Source organism: Triturus cristatus, chromosome 1_2, assembly GCF_964204655.1.
Source record: "Triturus cristatus chromosome 1_2, aTriCri1.1, whole genome shotgun sequence".
Classification (NCBI taxonomy): domain Eukaryota; kingdom Metazoa; phylum Chordata; class Amphibia; order Caudata; family Salamandridae; genus Triturus; species Triturus cristatus.
This window is the reverse complement of record NC_140580.1, coordinates 728750855-728775994: the sequence shown is the minus strand read 5'-3', so window position 1 is coordinate 728775994 and position 25140 is coordinate 728750855. Positions and strand designations below refer to the sequence as shown.

General features: G+C 42.8%; 1 protein-coding gene across 2 annotated transcripts in view; it reads right to left on the bottom strand.

Moving 5' to 3' along the window:
* VPS13D (vacuolar protein sorting 13 homolog D) overlaps positions 1–25140 on the bottom strand; it is a 2738381-nt gene that overhangs the window by 2683572 nt on the left and 29669 nt on the right. For both annotated transcript variants that reach the window (XM_085608633.1, XM_085608634.1), the window contains exons 4-6: positions 17975–18165; positions 14368–14448; positions 9967–10083 (exon numbers count right to left, since the gene is read on the bottom strand). In XM_085608633.1, the coding sequence (XP_085464759.1) occupies positions 9967–10083; positions 14368–14448; positions 17975–18165 (389 nt within the window). The remainder of the gene's footprint in view (positions 1–9966; positions 10084–14367; positions 14449–17974; positions 18166–25140) is intronic.

Genomic DNA, 25140 nt, shown 5'->3' with positions numbered 1-25140 from the left:
ATGCTGGGGCTCTGGTTAACTTTAACCGGGTAAGTAGGTTTCAACATGTCTTCTCCCTCTAGAAAGGAGGAATAATATCCTCATGGCCAGAAATGGTATGGGGTATTATTCCAAAGTGTTAGACACCTTACACGACATGTTTTGATAAAGCCAAACCATAGTTACCATAACCGTTTAAGATTATAAGGTACTTTAAGAGTATATGGTAGGCTATATCATAGAACAGCTATAAGGACATGGTTCCGAAAGCTGCAGTTAGGCTTAGCTCATGCTAGAGCATCATCTCACATGTTACCAAGCACTCTGCCTCCAGGATTGTTAAGGCCTGCCATAGGAGTGGCTGATAGGTACACATGTGTCTATATATAAGGTAGGTATAGGAATACTACACCTAAGCAAGGGGTGATTACACGACCTTGCCCCAGCTGAGTGATCAGCCAGTTGTGTCATAATCGAAGGCCAGGCCAGGGCCGGCATAATACATGCTGCAATCCCTGGTAGGCCTAGGGTACACCTATGCCTGGGTACCTAAGGTACACTGTAAAGGGGCCAATAAGGTGATCCTATCCAATTAGGTTATGCACCCAAATTACATAGTATTAGTTTAGAGAGAACAGCTGGGCTGTGGGTCTGATTAGCAGGCCCACTGCCACATCTAAGTCGAAAACCAGTGAAGCAAAAAGTGGGGGTGAACATAGAAAGCAGACCCTACTCTCCTAAACAACCCCCCCACCCCCCCATACTTAGGGACATTAAACTAACCTTGACCAGTTGAGTCTTCATGTTCTAAGTGGAAATATCTGGAGAGTCCATCTGCATTGGCATGGTCAGTCCCAGGTCTATGTTCCACTGTGAAGTCCATCCCCTGTAGGGAAATGGACCACCTAAGAAGTTTGGGATTTTCACCCTTCATCTGATTTAGCCACAGGAGGGGCTTATAGTCTGTCTGAATCTTGAAGTGAGTGCCAAACAAGTATGGCCTCAGCTTCTTCAGGGCCCAAACCACAGCAAAGGCCTCCCTCTCAATAGCTGACCAACGTTTCTCTCTAGGGGTCAGCCTTCTACTAATAAAAGCAATGGGCTGGTCTTGACTATCTACATTCAGTTGTGAAAGAACAGCTCCCACACCCAACTCGGAAGCATCTGTCTGGACTATGAACTCTTTGGAGTAGTCTGGACTTTTCAGAATAGGTGCACTGCACATGGCCTGCTTCAGGTCATCAAATGCTTTTTGACAGCTCACTGTCCACTGAACTTTCTTTGGCATCTTCTTAGAGGTCAAGTCATTAAGTGGTGTCACAATGGACCCATAGTTCTAAACAAACTTTCTGTAGTACCCAGTCAGGCCCAAGAAAGCTCTGACCGGAGTCTGGGTAGTTGGAAGAGTCCAGTCCTTTATGGTCTGGATCTTGCTCTCCAGTGGTTGAACCTGACCCCCACCGACTAGGTGGCCCAGGTATACAACCTTGCTCTGCCCTATCTGGCACTTAGTGGCCTTGATAGTGAGGCCTGCCTTTTGCAGGGCCTCTAAAACATTCCTCAGGTGGACCAGGTGATCCTCCCAGGTGGAGCTAAAGACAGCAATATCATCAAGATAAGCTGTACAGTAGTCATCCAGGCCTGTAAGGACTTGATTCACCAACCTTTGGAAAGTGGCAGGTGCATTCTTCAAACCAAAGGGCATTACCACAAATTGATAATGTCCTCCTAGGGTCGAGAAAGCAGTTTTGGCCTTTGCATTCTCAGCTAGTCTGATTTGCCAGTAGCCAGCTGTCAGGTCAAATGTGCTCAAAAACTTAGCAGCTGCCAGTTTGTCAATGAGCTCATCTGCCCTAGGTATTGGGTGGGCATCTGTCCTAGTGACAGCATTGAGACCTCTGTAATCCACGCAAAACCTCATCTCTCTCTTACCATCTTGGGTGTGAGGTTTTGGCACAAGAACTACAGGACTAGCCCAAGGGCTCTCTGAAGGTTCAATGACTCCCAGCTCCCACATCTTTTGTACCTCAACTTTTATGCAGTCCCTGACATGGTCAGGTTGTCTGTAGATTTTACTCTTCACAGGCAGACTGTCACCAGTGTCCACCTCATGGGTGCACCAGTTTGTCTGACTTGGGGTCAGAGAGAACATATGTCTGTAGGATTGCAGAACTTGTCTGCAGTCCTGTTGCTGATGGGCAGTGAGGCTGTCAGAAAAGACCACACCATCAACTGAGCCATCATCAGGGTTCTGAGTCAACAGGTCTGGGAGAGGGTCACTCTCTTCCTCCTGCCCCTCATCTGTAGCCATGAGTAAGCCCATGTCTGCCCTGTCAACATATGCCTTCAATCTGTTGACATGAAGCACCATGTGGGGGCTTCTGGGAGTCCCAAGGTCCACCAAGTAGGTGACTTCTCCCTTTTGCTCAACAATAGTGTGGGGTCCAGACCATTTGTCTTGGAGTGCTGCTGGGGCCACTGGCTCCAACACCCACACTTTCTGCCCTGGCTGGTACACAGTCAGCACAGCCTTTTGGTCATGCCAAGCTTTTTGGAGTTCTTGGCTTGCCTCAAGGTTTTTAGAAGCCTTCTTCATATACTCTGCCATCCTGGAGCGGAGACCAAGTACATAATCCACTATATCAAGTTTGGGTTGTCTGAGAGGTCTCTCCCATCCTTCCCTTACTAAACATAGGGGTCCTCTTACAGGATGCCCAAACAAAAGCTCAAAAGGGCTGTAGCCAACCCCCTTTTGTGGGACCTCTCTGTAAGCAAACAGAAGGCAGGGTAAAGGGATGTCCCATCTTCGCCTAAGCTTGTCTGGTAAACCTTTTATCATCCCTTTTAGGGTCTTGTTGAATCTCTCCACAAGCCCATTGCACTGTGGGTGATAGGGTGTAGTGAATTTGTAGTTCACACCACACTCCTTCCACATTGCAGTCAAATATCCTGACATGAAGTTGGCACCTCTGTCAGACACAACCTCCTTTGGAAAACCCACTCTGGAGAAGACTCCAAGCAGGGCTCTTGCCACAACAGGTGCTGTTGTGGTCCTCAGGGGTATAGCTTCTGGATACCTGGTGGCATGGTCCACTATCACCAGTATAAATCTGGGCCCAGATGCTGTAGGGGGTCCATTGGTCCTACAATGTCTATCCCCACTCTTTCAAAGGGAACCCCCACCACAGGTAGTGGTATGAGGGGGGCCTTTGTGGTGCCACCTGATTTGCCACTGGCTTGGCAGGTGACACAGGAGCGACAAAACTCCTTGGTATCTTCTGACATATGAGGCCAGTGAAAGTGAGGGACAAGCCTGTCCCAAGTCTTATTCTGGCCTAAGTGTCCTGCAATGGGAATATCATGGGCCAAGGTAAGAAGGAAGCCTCTGAAACTCAAGGGTATGACCAACCTCCTGGACGCACCAGGCTTGGGGTCTCTAGCCTCTGAGTACAGCAGCCCTTCATCCCAATACACTCTATGGGTACCTTGAGCATTCCCTGCAGCCTCAGCAGCAGCCTGCTATATGAGGGGTTCAAGAGAGGTGCAGTCTAATTGAGCCTGCCTCAGATCTGCCCTTGAATGTCCCCCTGTCTCAAGAAACTCAACCGAATCAGGTTCCAGTTCTTCTAGGACAGTTCCTTCATGGCTCTCAGAATCATCCTCCTGGGAGGGCTGATCCACCACCTGAGGCAGGGGGGAAGGCACAGCCTTTACCCTACTGCTCTTTCTCTTGGATTGTGTCTGGTCCATTGTCCCAGGATCCAGCACTTGTTCAGTGTTACACTTTTTGGCCTGTGACCAGGTCACAGCAAGGACATGTGCATCTATCCCAAGCATTTCTGCATGGGTCCTATACTCCACTTCAGACCAAACTGAAGTTTCAAGGTCATTTCCCAATAGACACTCTACAGGAAGGTCTGAACTTACCACAACTTTCTTGAGGCCAGTTACCCCTCCCCAGGAGAAGTTAACAATTGCCACACTATGGGAGGTAGTGGCATTGCTAGCGTTGGTCACTAGGTAATTCTCACCTAGCATGATCTGTCCAGGGTCCACAAAGGCAGGTGTCACCATTGTGACACTAGCCCCAGTGTCCCTGTAGGCCTGAGCCATTCTATTATTGATAAAAGGAGTCTGTCTGTGCTTGCCCAGGTTTCTGGGGCCTACAGCAGAGGACAAAGCTATGTCCCCATCACAGATCAGAACAGCCTGAGTAGGTATCCTGACTAGGCCAGGACCCTCCTCAGTTCCCAGGGTTAACCCTACTACACCCTTTTGCTGGGAACCACCACTTACAACTGGACTGGGGGGTACAGTTGCCTTAGGGGCAATGGTGGCTGGGGGCTTATCCTTTTTGGTGCACTCACTAAACCAATGTGAGTTTGACTTACAGTAGTTGCACCATGGTTTCTTTTGGCCATCTTTCTTCTTATCCTTTTTGGAACCACCCTCCCCCTGAGCCTTTTGGGGGCCTGGTGAAGACTTCTGGTCTTTTTGTTTCTGATCATTACCCTTCTTGTCTGCCTTTTTTCTGATCACCGCCCTGGTTCTGGTTTTTCTGCTTAACTCTAGTCCTGACCCACCTATCTGCCTTCTTTCCCAATTCCTGGGGAGAAGTTAGGTCAGAGTCAATCAAGTGTTGATGCAACAGCTGGTTTTGACAGTTATTAAGGATTTGTTCTCTCGTGATCAAATTATACAATCCTGTATAGTCCTTAACCTTACTACCCAATAACCAGCCTTCCAGAGCCTTAGTGGCACAATCTACAAAGTCAGTCCAGTCCTGAGTCTGTGTCTTCTGGGTATCCCTGAACAACAACCTGTATTGTTCAGTGGTTAGGCCAAACCCATCAATCAGAGCACTCTTCAGGACAGTGTAATTGTCAGCATCCTCATCACTAACTGTGAGGAGCTTGTCTCTACCTTTCTCAGAGAAGGAGAGCCACAAGATAGCTGCCCACTGACTTTGGGGTACCTGCTGTACTTTGCAAGTCCTCTCCAAAACAATTATCCATTTGTGGATGTCATCCCCACACTTGTAGGGAGGGACAATCTTGCTCAGGTTTCTATTATCATAGGTCCTGTCTCTATTCTTAGGGATATTGCTGCCACCAGTGGGTTCTAACCCACATAACTTCTGCTCTCTGGCCAGAGCAAGCTTCTCCTTGGCAAGGGCAAGTTCTTCCCTCTCAATCCTCAGATTAGCTTCCCTCATTCTGGCCTCATGCTCTTTTCTCTGTGGGGAAGTCATTCCCCTGTGAGAAGAGGCATTGGAGCTGTTAGAGACATGGGAGTGGATGGATTCCCTTGAAGGGGATCTGTCTCTCCTGCTTCTCTGGTTAAGCCCACTTGAGGGTCTGAATGGGGGGCCCCATTCAGACTACCATGCAAGCTTAAGTTAGCCTGGCTAAGTCTCCCAACTTTGACCTGGCTGTCTACCTCCTCGTCTGAAGTCCCATCTGACTCATGTGTAGTGGGTAGACCATCACCTGTACCTAGGGTACTAGCCTGGGAGGCCCTATGAGCATCATACTCCTCTAGGATCTCTACTAGCTGAATGAGGGTAGGGTTTGAACCCTGTTTTAACTTTCTGGAGGTACACAATTGTCTCATCTCCTGAAAAGTTAGGGTATCATATCTAGAGGGGATCTTTCTAGGATCTGCCCTCCTGAGAGAGAATCAGCTTGATCTCCTCTCAGAGACATGATCTAGTGAGGGTGTGGACCTACCTACACTAGTTGTATCTACTAAACCTTTCTAGTAGTTGTAGTCAGGGTGTGCTAGGCCCTTCAACCTACAACAACTAAGTCCAGTAGGACTTAAGTATTTATAATCTATGTTATATGTACCAAACAATATATGTGTGATCTTTCAATTTAGTATCTCAAGATTACAATGGTATTACAACAGCAAGCTCAGAACCCAACCGCTGCTCACCAATGTGAGAAGTTGGCCTGATATATGATGTCACAAATTATCCTGTCTACATCCAGAGAAACCGCCCGCACGGACGTTTAAACATAGAATCAGGCTCGTGAGGACTGTTTGTGACGTACCAATATCCTGCTCTGTACTGTTCATGTTCCTCTATCTATACCGAGATTCAACTACAGCCTATCTTGATCTTTATCCTTTGTTTTCATCATCCACTCAGCTGCCTATCGGAACAGTTTTTTGCATAGGTGTCACAATCATCTACATATTAATACGGCGGCCATCTGGTTTATCGGCGTCTTGTGATAGGTTATAATTACAACTCACAAGTCTCTATCATATTTGCCTGTCCTAAAACGTCGAAGAATCCTTGGCTCTCTGATCCATTTCAAATATCCCAAATTGAGGACACTTGTACTCATATGCAGTAGACAAGTTTTTGTGGTGTTGTGTTGCTCCATCACGTTTGAAGTATCGATATCCTTATATTTACTTCAAGTTTTTACATCGAGGATTTTCGCTATCATATAGATTTTAAAGCAATAGACGGTCTCCTGACGAAGGCTACATTGCCGAAACGCGCGTAGTTCTACATCTGCCGCATTGCTTGTATCAATTGTATCTGTATATATTGTCTGTCTGATTGTCTAGTGATGATATATGAACTTGTACAAAAAAGAATAAATTAACAATAATAAAACATGAAATGAATGATATATATACATAAAATGACTAAATAAATATCATATTTATATTTTTCCAATTAATAACTGTGTATGGTCAATATTTTTCACTTGATTTCTCATGAATGGTTGACTGTATGGTTTACACCTAGATGCTGGTCTGTGATAGATTTATTCACTTGCTATAGCACTTTTTACATAAATAACTAATTCTAGTGTACACCTTGTATCAGTCCAAACAACCCTTAGGGTGATTGGTTGTAAAGTCAACCTTATAGACCAGCTATCCTAGTGGTAGCATGGAAAAGAGCAGTCTTAGGCTAAACTCTGAATGGCATGTGAAGCCAGCGGTTATACCATATATAATCCCTTGAATACCAAATGAAAGGACACCACAACAGATATATATAAAAATAGAATGTATTTATTCTAGTCAAACCCTCAGCACTCTTTATGAGATTCGAGGTAAGTACAACACAGTCTTATTTAAGCATACATTAAGTAATACAGTTAAGCCCTAGGGGCCACGCAAACCATATACTAAGTAAGTGGTATAAGGACCACTGTCACGAACACAGGATAGGCCTAGGGAATCTCTGGGGCTACACTAAACTACCAAAGGTTAGGAAGTGGGAGGCCCACGGCATTCAGGTGCAGAGTGGAAACACTCACGCGTAATGCGTAAAAGTCGATAGAATTACTAGCAGTTAGAAATTAACAGTTTTAGGACACTTCTGGTATAGCTAGAAAGTCGAGACTCGGAAACTAGACCCTAGGATAGTCAATACCCTTGTGAGCACCAAAGTACTCAAGTTACCTAGCCCACGGACTGCGGGTGCATAGGTGTGAACTTGCGTCGGGTTTCATCGTGGACTTCTATGGATGCCTGAAGGAAAGTTGCTGACAGGCAGTCAGTGAAGAGTGTCCGGTGGATCCCAAGGAGGGGATCAAGAAGGAAGGAACCTGCAAGCAGAAGGGACAGAGTCTAGGTCACCAGCCAGGAGCCGGGAAGGAACCAGGAAGGAACCAGGCGATGTCGTGAAGATGCAGGTGAAGAGGTGAAGCTTGTCGCAGCAGCCACGGGTACCAGGAGACGTTGAGGACGACCAGGACCAGGAGGTGAGCTGTCCCACGAAGGCTCTTGCTGTCGGCGGCGTCAAAGTCGAGTCAGGACCCAACAAGCCTTGGCAAGCGGAACCCACGCAGGATGGAGGACTTGCTTCTGGTGCAGACCAGGAAGGTCTGGGGTGCTTCTCTTTCACAGAGGAGCAGGTGCCAGTCTGGAGGAGCCGGACCAGCAAGATGAAAGTAAAGGTTTGTCATCGCAGAGGCTACTAGCCAACGGGCCAGCAACCGGACAACACGTCGAGCAACACAGGTGCAGAAGGGCCCCACGCAGAACACGTGAAGTGTGGGGAGCTGGTCTTCTTTGCAGATGGTGCTCGGGAGTGGGGCTTCTCAATTCCCCAAGCACAGCCTCGAGGGTGCCTCGGAAGTCGCGCTAGTCAGTTACTAGCCACTTTTCCCAAGTCGCCGGTCCCACGTCCCTTGTCGCCTCCACGGGTCTCAGCTTCGCTGGAGATGTGGATCTGGTTCAGAGGTGTCTGGAAGTCTCGGCGCTGGTCAGTCTCTGCAGTCGTCCCTCGTAGGATTCAGTCGCAAAGCAAGCAGCGGTCGCTGGATGGTGCCTGGTTGCCCAGGGTGGTCACTCCTTGACCACAAGGGAGATTTCTTCAGTCTTCTTCCTGAGGTCGAATGTCGAAGGTCCAGAGTTTCTGTTCAAGTTGCAGATTTAGGTTAATCTAATTTAGCAGGGCTCAGCTACCTACTGATATGCTAGGCTAGTGGGCTGGGCTACCTGCAAGGTCCCTCCTATGGGTGGGACCAGGAAGGGGAGTGGCTACACCCCGTTTCCTTTGTCCAGTTTCGCGCCAGAGCTGGGGCTGGAGTGCCCCAGCGCCGGTTTGAACTGGACTATGCATGGGACACCTTGTGTGCCCCAGGCAGTGTCTAGTTTCTTTCATCCCTCCCTGCCCCAATACACTAACTCCTGTCTGGGGTGGTGCTCGCACCTCCCAAGGCAGGAAACCTATTGTCCAAGCCTCCCTCGCTGGAAGGACTCCCAGCAGCAGGAGGTCAGACTTGTGTCTGTGGCAGCAGCATCCATTTTGTGATGCTGGGGCTCTGGTTAACTTTGACCGGGTAAGTAGGTTTCAACATGTCTTCTCCCTCTAGAAGGGAGGAATAATATCCTCATGGCCAGAAATGGTATGGGGGTATTATTCCAAAGTGTTAGACACCTTACACGACATGTTTTGATAAAGCCAAACCATAGTTACCATAACCGTTTAAGATTATAAGGTACTTTAAGAGTATATGGTAGGCTATATCATAGAACAGCTATAAGGACATGGTTCCGAAAGCTGCAGACAGGCTCAGCTCATGCTAGAGCACCATCTCACATGTTACCAAGCACTCTGCCTCCAGGATTGTTATGGCCTGCCATAGGAGTGGCTGATAGGTACAAATGTGTCTATATATAAGGTAGGTATAGGAATACTACACCTAAGCAAGGGGTGATTACACAACCTTGCCCTAGCTGAGTGATCAGCCAGTTGTGTCATAATGGAAGGCCAGGCCAGGGGTAGCATAATACATGCTGCAGCCCCTGGTAGGCCTAGGGTACACCTATGCCCTGGGTACCTAAGGTACACTGTACAGGGGCCAATAAGGTGATCCTATCCAATTAGGTTATGCACCTAAAGTACATAGTATTAGTTTAGAGAGAGAACAGCTGGGCTGTGGGTCTGATTAGCAGGCCCACAGCCACATCTAAGTCGAAAACCAGTGAAGCAAAAGCAAAAAGTGGGGGTGAACATAGAAAGCAGACCCTACTCTCCTACACTAAGGCCAACTGTTGTTGCACATGGCTATTTGCTGTGTGCTATTGGGGCTGGCGGCAGGGCCTGATGTACAGCCAGACTCAAAGTGCAAAACTCCACATGTAGCCAACTCCTCCTGCACACAGTCTTTAGCAACAACAAAAAACACTGTGCAAAGCAAATTGGTCAGCTTATTTTACTTAAGAATGGGTTTGTATGATGGCAGATACTAGTCTGGTTGGCAAAAGTTAGAAAAGTTCAATTAGGTAAAAGAGGACAGTGTGAACTATTACTGCAAAAAGCTACGACATTTGATCTGAAGAATAAATGTAGATTAAGATAACAAAAATGTGTTCTGAAAGGAATACAGATACAATTACTAAATCCACCATAGCCTCCGTATACCATTGGCGAGTAAATAAATTAGCTGTTAGATATTATTTTGGTATGATGGTTCGCATCGATTAACATTACAATTGTATACTTACCGGTTCATTTACAGCATTTTGAACAGATGCGTTTTTTATGCAAACTCCAAATGCGAATGGTCTAGAAGGATTTGTAATTCCATCTTCAAACCTCAAATGAACATCTTGGATTTGTAACTGAAAGTATATAAATTATTATGTTTATTTTTTTAAACAAAAGCATTTGCGTTAAGCATTGCGTTTAAAACTTGGAGAATCACCTAGGATGCTAAGCCAGAAATTACAGGATATAGTTGAAGAAAAAATATAGCATTTCGAATACATAGTTTGTAATGACTTTACAGGCCTTTGTTCCAATCCTCAGTTTCTCGATGGCTGTAATAAGCGCGGACATCCGCAGTGCACCACTAGTAATTATTTTTTTAAACAACCAATTCTCTTCAAATAAATATGGGAATCATTTCAAACTTAATTGATAAAAACGTTCTCCAATTTCTAAATCTAACCCAAAGCAAATACTAAAGCAATTCTGAAGAGAAACCACATTCAAATGAAAATAATTCCAACTGGAAAGCCCACAGCACAGGTTGTAGTTAACAACTGTATGGTGTACAGTTATGAAGTTACCCATTTGCACGGCATAACAACCATTTGGAGAGGGACAGTGCAATTTAAATGCAACGTCTTTGCGGGATGTAGATTTCATAGCAAGCATAAATGCTTACATTGTGTAGTCAAGTATTTTGCTAAGCAGAATTAATGTAGAGAAAACATACATCTCCCATCAGAAACAGGGTTACACACATCCGCAGTTTTTTTTAAGAAGCATTGCTTTTTCTCTTACAATAATAGTTTCCAAGCAAAATAATATAATATCATGCTAATTAAATTGTTTACGTTCTATCGAACAAACCTGAACAAATATTTATATTGTAAATGTATTTTATTCTACAGAATTCATGGCCTTCCATCTATCCTTCATTCTCAGCAGTGTATCATTTGAATATTTTAACTTCAACTATTCTTGATAACTTCCTGTCTCTCATTGTACCGGGACAGCATCCATTCATGGCCAAACTATAGATCGTAATGAACTTGTTTACTCAAAGGAGACGCTCTGCAAAGGGCTTACTAATGTGCACACTTCCTATTCCAGAGCTTGTTCATAATATGTAACGCAAATTCAACATCCTCTGCAAACTCGGCTGACAGCCTTCAACATGCAAGACAAGCTCCAGTAACTTCCAGGGCTAAGCTATCAATAGTAATGGAGGTGATGTGGCATCGGGTTCCAAGAGTATGTAGGGCTACTTGGACCCCAACTATAGCTGCTTTTTACCACCACACCAGTGGAGGGGTCCACTTTCTTTTCTTTCATAAGGTTACAAGTATTTGCTAAACCACTGAGTAACTTTAAAGCCAGCTGCATTATTCCTGTACGTTTGCAATGAGTTTCCAAGTTAACTGGGCTTGTTTTAATCCCCCGCCGCCTTGAGGGACTCAACATAAGTTTCAAATAAAATTTTGTGACGTTGTCAACCACTAAACTTTGTGCATAATTTAAAAAGTAATTTTCCATCAAAACAGAATAATTCTACTATTAGTACAATATTTGAGGCTGTTGCAGTTAGTAGGAACTAAAAAAGATCCATTTCAATTGACTGGATTTGCCCATTTAACTTAACAAGAGTTTTTCCACTATAACTGTCAATAAAGAGAATTATGTCTGAGGGAGCCTTCGCATCTCATGATGACACAGATATCTTTGAAACAAAGACAGAAACATTTGCTTCGAAACTGGATAGAAAAGCAGTGACAATGGCAGTCTTTATAGAAAGAGCACCACTGCGACACTATTTTCTTGTCTTGGTGTTTTCAGAACTGAACTAGCCTTCTGCAGGTAGTGGACAGACGTTTTTGACCTTCGAGGAAGATTCCAATATCTACTTTGAGGATTCCAGTACTCGATCTATAAAGAACATAACAGGTTGCCTTACATTATGTTCTATCTGCAAAGACACAAAATTAAGGGATAACATCTCTAAGATAAGATTGACCGATTGAAATAGGAGAGAATTTAGAATCAGATGGCCCCAACCAGCCCCCCTATCAGTTGATAAAGTTTCACCACTAATTGGCAGGGCACTGGAGATGCCAATAATTGCAGGATGCTCGAACCTGAACATGTCTCTGTGTCAAGACAGCCATTAATAGTACATGCTGTTGTCACTGCAAACTCTTCATAAGTATGTTCCTGCAGTAAAGTCGTCTCTTTACCTTTTGAAAACTAAAAAGGAAATGTTTTGTTCTGATGAAAGAATCATGCGAAAATGTAAAGGTTTTTTCAGGTTATCTTCCATAACATTCATACATTAACTAAGGAATAAAGTCTGATAAAGTCACTGTCATCAGCACTTCCATGTCCTTCCTAACGACAGATAGCGAGGAAGATCTTTTTTCATGTGGAGATTTCCCATTACTATGAGGGTATGCCCAGACTTGGGTCCCTTGCTCCCTTTGCCAATGGATTCAAGCTAGCCTGGCTGATGAGGGGTGTTACCCCGAAACCAGTCCCAGGATGCTTGTTTCCGGTCCAGAGAAGACCTGGCTTGGCAGTTCGGGCTGGACTGTTCTCGTGAGGCACAGGGTCAAGACTGATTTGCATAAAGCTGGGTCTGAACTGGGGTGGCAAAGTGAGCTAAAGAACGATGATGGATTCAACCCAGATGTGTGACTAGGGGCGAGTGTCTGAAAAGTTTCAGTGCTCCGTCCATCAACTCCTTGTGTTTGCTTTGCTCGCCCTAAGTTGGCAAGGTATACCCAGACGTGGGTCCCTTGCTCAATTTGCCACTGGATTCAAGCTAGCCTGGGTGATGAGGGGTTTTACCCCGAAACTGGTCCCAGGATGCTTGTTTCCAGTCCAGGGAAGAACTGGCTTGGCAGTTCGGGCTGGACTGTTCCCATGAGGCACAAGGTCAAGACTGATTTGCATTTAGATGGGTCTGAACTAGGTCGGTGAGTGAGCTAAAGAACAATGATGGATTCAACCCAGATTTGTGACTGGGGGTGAGTGTCTGAAAAGTTTCAGCGCTCCGTCGATCATCTCCTTGTGTTTGCATCTTTCTAAAAGTGGCATTTTTAAAAGGGTAATAATAAATCCGACTTTACCAGTAAAGAGGGTTTATTATTACCATTACAATGATATAAAACATGACTCCTTCTCAATAAGGAATTACAGCTTAAAGGTGCAATAAGGAATTCCCAATGTTAACCTATTAGAGGTGTAGGCCTCACAGTAGTGAAAAACGAATTTGGGTGTTTCTGAATATCAGGACATGCAAACCTTAAATGTATATGTCCTACCTTTTGATTGCACAGCACCCTGCCCTCCAGGCTACCTAGGGCCTATCTTAGGGGAGTCTTACATGTAACAAAGGGTGAGTTTAAGGCTTGTCAAGGGGTTTTAAATGCTAAGTTGAAATGGCAGTGTAAACTGTGCACACAGGCTCTGCAGTGGAAGGCTTGAGACATGTCTAAATTGCTACTTGTGTCAGTGGTGCAATCAGTGCTGTAGGCCCACTAGCATCATTTAATTTACAGGCCCTGAGCACATGTAGTACACATTGGTCTACTTGTTAATAAACGTTTTCGTGAATTTTATGGATTGTTGTGCAATACATGAAAAGGATAACAAGACTTAATGTTGAACTATTGCCTATGACTGTTTCTGAATTTGCACTGATTGATGTGCACTGTTTATGTGATTTTAATGTTTGATATTCATGTGGATATTGTATTTTATGTATTTTAGTGACTACTAAAAATCTAAAAGAAGGAAGTAATCTTTTAAACCAACTTAATAAACATTTCTTACATATCTGACTTTCTGGCTACTGTGATATTGATTCTGTGACAATTGAGTGTTGTATGTGGTGTGGTAGTTTTATGGTATGCAATTAAAGTATCCCAAAGGGAGTTTATTTTAGACCTTGTACACTGTACTAGAGACGTATAGGTAAATTAAATATGCCAATTGTGGATACGTCAATCTAACCATGTTTTATGGGTGAGAGCACATGCACTTTAGCACTGGTTGGCAGTGGTAAAGGGCTCAGAGTCCCAGGGCCAGCAAAAAGAATTCACCAAAATTGGAGGCAAGCACACAAAACATTTGGGGGAAAACCACCCTAAGGCTGACAGGTCTAACAAATGTGCTGATGTATAGCTGAACATGACTATTGTATAAAATACCTTCTTCATGATTTCAATAAGATGATGTCAAATCATGTGTAATTGGCAAAACAAAGAATTAAAAAAGCGATTTATATGTCCGAAGAAATACAAACAAAACAGTGCTTTCCATATTCTTTGTCTATGGTCTCCCACATCTTTGCTAAAATTAAAATATCATAGTGAAAAGACATTATAAAGAGCATTGTAAACATTGATCTTTAAACTTACTTCAATGTTATCCACAATTCTAGTTACAAGTGACGCAGTCACAGAGTACCAATAAGATTCACCTTTTAGATTCTGTTCATTCTACAAAAAAAACATTGAGAAATGTTAGGTAAAAAAAGTCAACATTAAAGGGGATTTGTGAATTACAAGAAATCAACATAATTAATTGCCATCATGCTGGTAAAGATGTAATGGTGCCCAATTCCTTCAACCTTCTTCTTCTACCAAACTAAACATAACAGTCAAACAAGTGCAGCAAACATTGAAGCAAATCAAGACATTTTAGCCATCATGCCAAACACACAGATAAATGAAGTAAGTACTGTCCACAGTCAATCCATGGCTAGATAAGTGCACAATGGCTTTTACTGGGAAAAGCATAGACAATTTTGGAAAACTTCAAAAACTTCAGAATCACACAGGCAAACCAAAAGGATGCATATTGGAAGCTATAATGCTAATCGCACATGTAAAGTCCAATTGTGGACTCTGATTAAACGATGAATTAATATTAAAAAAAAATCACATCTGATGTTAAATTACAAATAGGCCCTGAAGCCCATATAAAACAACTTTAACCACAATAATACAACAAAGGGAGAACAACGACCAAAGAGCACAAAACCAGAAGATAACAAAATGATAAGGCACAGGGAACACTAAATCATGTGAAAATGATCCTATTACTGCACTTCCTCCCAGCAGACACTGAACACTGCCACAACTAACTAAATATTTTTATATTAATAAAATATAGCCATGCTATAAATCAATCAGCAACAACAGAAGCACTGGTAAAGCCAATAGGTCTGGCCTTGGTAAGGCTGTGCAATGCTTATTATTTTTTTTAAATAAAGTATTGCAAGCATATGCCACAAAAAAAACTAAAATATAAAACAAAAATAAAACCTAAATGTGACTACCACTTTCTTTATCAAAAAAATTGCTGAAGGCCATTTTAACTTGTAATGTTTTTTTGAATATCAAGCCTGTCAGTTGTGCCATGCATTTTATTAGTATTGTTATTTGTGACTACAATAGGTCATCACATAACCAAGCTCTCAAATCTCAGGCAGCTACTATGTTACCTAAACTCTATACATTTAAGATGAGAAGGAAAATGACCCACCACATAACTGAGCACCTAAAGTTCAGGCATATTAAATAGCTGGATTAGCCCCCACTATTCTCCAAGAGGTTGCAGCCTTGGGTGTTTGTGAAAGATTCTTAAGTCAGGAAAGGGATACTTCAACCTTGCAATTGTGGGTCTCCTTCCCTGTGTTCACTTTTGGTTCTGGTGTCCCTTTCTTTCAGCTTGCAGCACTAGATGGGAAAGAGTAGTATCTCCCCTCTCCCTAGGGACTTGAAACCAGCCTCCCTCACTCTGGGCTGATAAGAAAAAGGCACTACCCATACACATTTCCATTCTGAATACTCAGTGTGTTGGTAAGGCTAATAGCCCAGATCCCTGAGCTGCGAACCAATGAAAAATGGCGGAGGTAGAGACGTACAGGGCCACCACGACTCCAAACCCAGTAGGCTGAAAAGAGCCCCTCTGCAAATGTAGATCAGTGAGCCAGACTTCCTCCTTACGCCAATTACACCGAGGCAGCTTGAGGTTCTGCTTGTTTCCTGAGACCCAAGTCCACCTGGGCACTGCTCGTAAATAAGCACAGTTAGTGATTCTGGCATCTAGACTGCCATGTGTCGCAGGAAGTGCAGTGTCAGCTTGTACTGCAGTTCCCTTCAACATTGCTGTTGGTCGCAACATGGAGGCAGGGTGCCAGTGTAGAAGCCTTTCCATCTTCAAAACTGAAGCTTTCACTTCCTTTATGACATTCCTGGGACTTTCTCACAACCCAGACAGCAATTTTGATGTCTTTTCCAGGGAATGTAAACGGAGAGTCAGCATTCAGAAACTATTCTATTCACAGCTTTAACTACCTCATTTTTAAAAGAGAATTATGGCATGATTTACAGGGCTATTTACAACTGTAAACTGATCCAAATAGCTCCATTTACATATGACACCTATACACAAGTTGATACATGCTAAGCATGAATGGGTTTCCAACTGCACAATTCTCTACCACTACTGCAGATAATGAGAGGTAAACCACACAAATAGGGTAGGGAGTGCGTATTTAGAAGGCATGATTCGCCTTGTAACTAGGGGAATGCCCACAAACTATTGAGTTATTAGTTACTCAACTCATTCTGACCAAGGAAAGGGATGGGCAAACTTCTCATCCAATGCCTGAAGAGAAATGGATCACCCACAAATTTGGCAGGCAGTGGATGGGAAAGGATATCTTTAATTGAAAACATTTATTTTCTCATGAAGGAACAAAAAGGAATAGAAAACGCACATTTGTGCATCATGCAGCGCTGGTGCAGCACATAATAGTACACTATGTATAATTAACCATTGGGGAAAAAGAAGCTTTTCAAAAAAACAAAATCACATGACTCACTCATGACTGGCAGAGCTTTCCAGCTGTACTACTGCTGAGTTTTGAGAAATAGAGAAAATAGTAAAACTGCAAGTGTGAGGAACAGTACTTCTACAAGTGCGGTTATGAGTTCCCTTGTAACTCAAGCCCTTTGTCTTCCGGCCTTTTTAGATAGCTGAGAGATAATGTTTGCAGGACTCAAAACTAAGATTTCAGAAACAGCAAGATTTGTCATCAATGTTAACTCATCTTGAAAGAAACCTCTGAAGAAATAGGGCAACATTGCAATGCCTAAAAACCAATGCAAGGCCATTTATTTTTAGTTTGTCACCTAGCATCTATTCCACCTATATCTGAATTAATTCTGGTCTATCTGTCGTCCCGTCCCTCACAATATGAACACCCTGTGACCAAATGTCTTTCCTAGTCACATTTTTGTCCTCCAATCTTGCTATCTTACTCGCATACTGCTAGTTTCTACCCTTATTTATCCTGTACTTTTTGATGTAATTCCTACAGTTCTTTGGGAAGTGGCCCAACTTCCTTGTGGTTCAGATATGATGTATAAAACTAATAAATAAATATAAATATCGCCACCTCTACTAATATTAACATTAACATTTTATATATATTATCTTAAAATGACAAAATCTGGTTTGTGTAATCAAAGGCTTTTGATTCTTTCTTTTGCCTACTTCTTAAATCTCAGCATTAAAGTCTCCTTATATGTGTGTGTGTGAGATGCAAGAATGTCTGCACTGTTACTTTGAGGCATGCACATATGTAATGGATGAAACCTGACAGGGCAGGTACACTTTTCACAGGGTTAACCCGATGAATAATTTTGCAAAACATCACAAAAACCCTAGCAGCCTTCATCAAACAAAGGAACATTCTAGAATGCCTATTGTTGGTGATTGTTAGCAATGCAGGACTGGGTAAATAGAACTGTTTTTGTTTCTCTACACTGGACGGCTCTTTAGAGGGACAAAACATTACTATTACAGTTGTTGTTCACCATATACATATTACTTTACAATACCAGGCAAGATTATGCATTTATGACACCAAATGCTTCTATTAATTAAATTGCTGTTATAATTACTGTAGATATATTGATAAACATGTGCTTATAAATGTTTTCCATTGCTTACCTTCCATTTTTCTTCGAATGTTTTAATGAGAGCTTTCTTGTAGTCCCTAGCCAACAACTTTTCCCTTTCTTCGTCATACTCTAGTGGCCCATCCGGTGCTCCAATTACATGCAGCTTTGATATTGAAATCACCCAGGGATCAACATGTGGCCGATAAAATGGAATCTGCAATGTTATCTTCCCAATAAATCCTGTAAATGGAGGAAATCTCAATGAGTACTTCAACAAGGGGCATAATACACATATACAGGTTGAAAAAGTAAGAAATCCACTTCAATAGTATTACCCCATTTTGTTTAGATGCCAGACTGTGATGGAATTCATAGAGAATCCCAAGAGTACAACTGGAAATTCACAACAGCAATACGTCACATGGGAAAGATTTACTCATGCAGATGTTTTACAAGATAGAAAATATGTAGAGAATCCCTTTCGCTACATTTCAAAATCTTACACAGTAACCAATATATGAATTTGTGGATGTCCAATACGTTTTGCTGGGCCACTATTCCAAAATACCATTTTTTGGGTCGTTAACTGTAAATTTACAATGGTGGAAAACCCATCACACTTTAAACATTTCCAATTTATTAACTACAATTAACCATTAGAAACTTCCACAAACCCTGATTCTGTAAATCAGGATTTGGAATGTTCTATTACAAACTGATAATTATGTCCAATGACAGAAAGAAAGTGATACCTAAAAAGAGCACATTACATACATGCAGGTCAGCTACTCCTGATAGTAACCATAGAGCATTCTCTGGCTGACACATTTGTTTTTCTAAACCTTTTCTCCACTCTTCACAAGCAGAAACCTAGGTGAGATTGGGCCCAATTTAGCAAAGCAAATTCTTTTAGGGAAAATACCTATTCTTCACATTATTTTAAATTTCTGAAACAGGGTGATCCTCTCCAATGGTTTCTCTATAATGTTTTAATCAACATTAACCCCTTCAGTGCCACGCCCTTTCCCCCTCCTGTGCCGGGCGTTACATTAGTGGGTGGGGTTCATGACGAGATAGTCTCGTCATGGGCACAGCGCGACCGTGCTCCATGACGAGACTATCTCGTCATGGGCACAGAAGAGGTTAAGACACTCAAGAATAATAGAAGATTGGGTTGCAAGAAAAGGTTACTTACTTGTGGTCCTGGTTATGCATTGTAGGAATCTTCACTGAAGTCATAAATGCTTGACTAATTCCTATCTGGTAGCAAGGACCCCCGAAACACCTTTCTACATAGTTATTCTTCCATATACAAAACACCGTAGCACGCCTTTATCCAAGAGTTCATGTAAATTTATAGACAATAAAAGTCTATGAGAGATGTTATTTTAATTCTGAAGGTCCATAATGTTGCCATAGACTGTCTAAATTGGGCTAGGCTGCAGGATCTGTTAAGCAAAATCCCTTTAAACATTGGGTACATGAAGGTTAAAATGTAGCCAAAAAGGATTACATTAAGAGTAAAGATAAAAGATACCTGTCCCTTTAAGAACCTGGGAGGCTCTTCTGCCCACAATTAACTGTACTGGCACATGCCTCCCCAGAGCAAGTTCTATTTACAACTAAAAGCGATTAAATAATATGTAGTATCCTGCTCTTGTTAATATTATGTGTTTTACACCTCCTGCTCAGCCAGTGGTTGTGCTGTGTGCTAAATAGAATGTTGGAGTCATGATGCGCCTCGGAATGTTGGGAGACTGTGAGGTGAAGTGACAGTTGAGCATGGGCTGAGCAGCAGGCAGGCTGCTCTTGGTGGGGCTGCTTGACAAGATCTTATCTACTTGTAACTATCTACAATAAAGCTTCCTGAATTACATCTTACCTGCGAGAACTTCCTCACTACATAATATCTACAGCCAAATGTAATAAGAGAGCTTTAAAAGTCTGTTGTGTAAATAAAGACTATTTAAAAAGATAAGGGGGAGGGAGCACATTGCATCTCATCCCAGCACAGTTCACACCATAGCATTCTGGTAAATGCAGTATGCTTACTTCAAAGTTCCTGTCGTTTTTCACCAACATTGGTGCAGGTAGTGCTGTTATCTCTAGATACGTGTTTCTGGGTTTAGCCCTGGGTTTAGCCCTTCAGTAGAGAGCAGAAGTAGTGGAGAGCAGACAGAAGTTAACTGGGGTTGCTGAAATGCTGCCCAAGTCTTCACGGGTCACAGTACCACTCCACGGGCACACACGTGCATCCCAGATGAGCTTGTCCACTCATTGGCTTAAGAGAGACTTTTAAACACAAGGAGGGAGGGAGCACACTGAATCTCATCCCAGCACAGCTCACCCTATTGTATTCTGGTAAATGCAGTACGCTTACTTCAAAGTTGTTGTCGTTTTTCACCAAAGTTGATGCAGGTAGTAATGTTACCTCTAGACAAGTGTTTCTGAGTTTAGCCCTTTATCAGTAGAGAGGAGAGGTAGTAGAGAGTAGAGAAAAGTCATCTGGGGTCAAGTCTTCACAGGTGACAGTACCACTCCACAGGCACTCAGGTGGTCTCATAAGCTTGTGGTCTCAAGCGAGCCTTTTAAACACAAGTAGGGATGGAGCACATTGACTCTCATCCCAGCACAGTTCACCCTATTGCATTATGGTAAATGCAGTACCCAGTTTTAGATCTGGCAAACCAAATATTAGCAACAAAGGAATATGCTAAAATATCTGATGGTAGATCGTAGCACAAGAGACTTCTGGAGCATGATCTACCCTACCAGCGGAGAGTACACATATTTCTCTTGTCAAAACAAAACTGAAACAAGAATAGCCTTTTTCTTCGTACATACAACACTTCTCCTTAATATATATGCTTGCCAAATCTGACCAGCTGATCTTTCCAACAATGCACCAATATTGAGCTCTACAAACCTCTGAATTACATCCCCAAAGACAAGGATATGGCAGATGAACATACCTATCTATAAGCAGCCCAAAGAGAGAAAGGCTTTGAATGACCAGGCCAAGGACTTTTTTTTAGTCCTAAATGAAAACTCTGTAACTTCGGCCCAGACACCATAGGCCTCAGAAAAAGCTTACATGAGTGGCATAATGATTAGTAAGGGAGCACATCATAGGAAGAAACTCAGGGAACAAAAAGAAGTTGTATACCTACAACACCTACATAGACAATCTCCCTCAGAAGACACTCTTCAATTGCAAAGTATTAATCAAATATACACTTCTCCCACATAGCAGAAACAGTTTTATAATCCATTAGGCACACATATTATGAACAATGGCAAAAAGTAGGCAGGCTGTTACCAATGTAACCTTAACAAGAGGGGACAGAAAGAGAAGAGATTAGGAAGGACAGCTCATATTTCCCAAATAATGTCCCTAGAACCAAAAAGGAGCCTTCCACAAAGTAATCAATTACTCGACATCACTCAGACAGGCTTCCGACCCAAGCATGGAACGGAGACGGCTCTGATGGCGGTCACTGAGGAAGCAAGGCGGGTCTTAGATCGGGGAGGATCAGTGGCAGTGATCCTTCTTGATCTGAGCGCCGCCTTCGACACGGTGAACCACAGGATCTTCCTGCGCCGCCTTCGTGGCCTGGGAATATCTGGAGAAGCATTGGCCTGGCTTGGGTCTTTCTTGAGTGAACGAACCTTTCGGGTGTACAAGGGAGCTTCTGTTTCCGTCAGCAAGCCGTTGGGCTGTGGGGTCCATCAGGGCTCTTCCCTGAGCCCCACGCTTTTTAATGCCTACATGAGGCCGCTGGCTGGGATTGTGCGTCCACATGGTATTAAGATCGTTACTTATGCGGACGACACCCAGCTGGTGGTCTCGCTTGGACACAAGAACTGCCATCAACAACAGACTAACCTCACAACCTGCCTAGAGCAGGTGAAGAACTGGATGACGGAATCATGCTTGAAGCTCAACTGAGATAAAACTGAGCTCTTGATCCTAGGCCCACCGACCCCCTCCAATTTGGAGCAGATATGGCCAGTCAGTCTAGGCGACCCCCCCCCTCACCTAGAGAAAACATAAAAAGCCTGGGGGTATGGCTGGACAAGTCCCTGACTTTTAATACTCAGGCCACTAAAACTTCAGCAATCGGTTTTGGCCTCATTAGGATGCTAAAAAAGATTCTTCCACTGTTACCTTTTGAGGCCAAACAGGTAGTCATTCAAGGCCTAATTCAGTCCCGAATCGATTTCTGCAATGCCCTATATTTGGGGGCACCTGAGTACTGCTTGAACAAACTGCAGCGGATCCAGAACTGCGCTGCGCGCACACTTCTTGGAAATCCCCACAGAACTCGAATAGAGCCTGGACTAAGAGCCTTGCACTGGCTCCCCGTTAGAGAGAGAATCAAGTTTAAATCCATGTGCATTGCTCACCAAGCCTATTGGAAAGCTGGCCCTGCAATCAATCATGCTCTGATTACTCCCTACTATCCAAAAAAAGAACTTCGCTCCTCTCAGGCTTTTTTAGCAAAAGTTCCTAAGATTAAGAGATCCAGAGCTGGAGGCCGATCCTTTACACACAACGCGCCCTGGCTATGGAACTCACTTCCCTTGCACCTTAGATTTAATCCTAATTTGTTGACCTTCCGGAAACAACTTAAAACTTTCCTCTTTGACTAAGTCTATCCCTTGTTGGTTCTATCTCACTGGAAGATGTGTTCTTGATTTCTAGCGCCTGGACGCCTCTGGGCAACTGTAGCGCTCTACAAATCTTCTTTTCATTTCATTTCATTTCATTTCACAAGAGAATTAAGTGAAACCTGTAACCTACCCAGAAAGAAAAATAATCCTTGCTTTTTAAAAAGGACTCTTACCCACAAAAGTGTCTGGCATGCTTCATCATCGAGTCTTTCCCTGGTAAAACTACCAATACTGGGAGGGTTCAACCTCAGTTTTTGAGGGAACACTTTTGTGTTGATTGTAAGAATATAAAGGACCGGGAAAAAATAGCCTATGTGTACACCCTATCCAATATATTTCTAAGGTACCTATTACAATCTAAAAACCGAGCAGGATTTGTCTAAGAGAAGTTATTGACCACAAAATCCACCGGTCAACATGTTTCAGCTGATTATGCTCTGCCCAAAGGGGCATCCGCTTTCATCAGGACCAAACCGATCCCTATTTTTTTTTTTTACCAAGATAGATTCTTTCAACACTAGTAATGCTCATGCACACGACATGCACATCTACTTCATGCATAAGTTCATTGCTACATCACTAATGAGTTATGGCAAGTCGCCTCTTGAGCAACCTGGGTATTAGCAGGTTTCCATATCTGTGGAAATAGGTAGCAAATCAAATGAAATCATGTTTATGGCAAATTTGAAGAAAAAAAAAAACTGTGCCCCTGTATCAGTGCACAGGCTAAGAAATTAGTGCTAAGCTCAACATGATTTTTGAGACTGCGAAGGGAGTGTAGTCAGGTGCATACTGCCCGAGTCACCTCAGGACACAGGTACATTAGATATGGCAAACCAGAAATGAGAGGAAGAAACTGTGGCCCTCTTCCCTCAGTGCAGAGAAAGCCTTTAATCAACTGGAGTGGGAATACCTCTTCAGGGTTATGGCTAGGATGGGAATAGGCGACGGGTTCATCAACATGATCCGTGTCTTGTAGAGGATTTTGCCCTTTGACAAAAGATTTATCAAGTGTGCATTTTGGGACTGTGATTTAAAGGATGACTGATGATGCATGACTGAAAACCAAATAAGGGTCAGTGAAGCAGATTTTTGTGATTTAATGGTTATATGTCTTTTTTTTAAAGAATTCAACATGTTTCTTACATTCGACAGGTGCTTACACTACCAGACAGCGACTGCAATACCATGCATGTTATACCTTTTTTGTATTTAGCACATCATTGATTATCTAATCAAAATCCAAGTTCATATTACAAGTGCTCAGTAAGGACTATAGCTGGTTAGCCACATTTTTGCTCATCGAGTAGACAAGGCTATAACTACACTGTTCAGGAATATTACTTCATCAGAGAAGATCAAAGTCATTGTCATTGCCTAGCATACTATTAGTCTTTTCTCTCCAAGAATGCAGATCTTCCTCCAACTTATCATCAGATCTAACTGCAGCCATGTGTCTGGTCAGAAACCAACCATTCTTTCCACATGTCAATTAAAGGACATATCACCTGCGAGCAATAAATCAGTATGCACCTTTGGGTGGCAAAAGAATAAGACCACAAATTTAAACAAAATATTCCAATTTTTTGACCTGGGATGTAAACCCACGATCTAATGTTTTATGATTTGGTTGAGTATGTCTTACTTAACAATAATAGGGTTAAATATATTCTATGTAACATTTTAAATTGCATAAGATGAAACCTGACATTCCACATGACTAATATTTTGGTCCATTTAGTATCTGTTGTTCGTGTTTCAAAATCTCTTTCCTATTGTTTTCGTACATGCAGAGTGGCCACATTGCAAAAGAGTTCTATAGATTGTACAAATTAGCCAACCTCCTTGTGTTAGTACATGCATCGCCATCAGAGTAGGAGAATTGGGTGGTCTCTGAGAAAATCCTTCCCAGGTGATATGAGCAGCTCTTACCAGCTACCATAAGTTTGGCAAGACAGCAGTCCACATTCAATGTTAACCTTTTCAAATGTTAAAAACGAATTTCCATTCCACAAGTCTCCCATCGTACGACATCCTCCCACATCCATTTAAGCACACTTATTCCACAACTAAGTTATTGAAAATGTGGAAGATCTCATACATCAACATCTGCAATTAATGAGACTGGCCTTAGCACTCATTTTAACACCCAAGCCCATAACACAGACATCTCAAAAACCAAGAGTAGCACTTTGAGGCATATTTGATTTGGGGGGGAATACATGAGTAACCCAAGGCCATTTCAACAAAACAGCTGGCTAAATGCATTGCTTCACAGTTAGGGATTTGTCCAGCCAAACTGGCAAATGCTGCAATTGAGCCAGAAGATAATAGGATTTAAAATCTGTAAGAGCAAGCTCTCACTTTTCACACATTAGTCTAAGAATGCTCAATTTGATAATAGGATGGAACCTAGCCCATAACAAAGTGGTCAAACTATTAATCTCTTGAAATATTGTCCTGGATAGGAGCACATCATTCCCTGGAAGACATATAGGTCCCAAGTTATTAACATCTTAAACACTGCTACTTGTCCTTAAA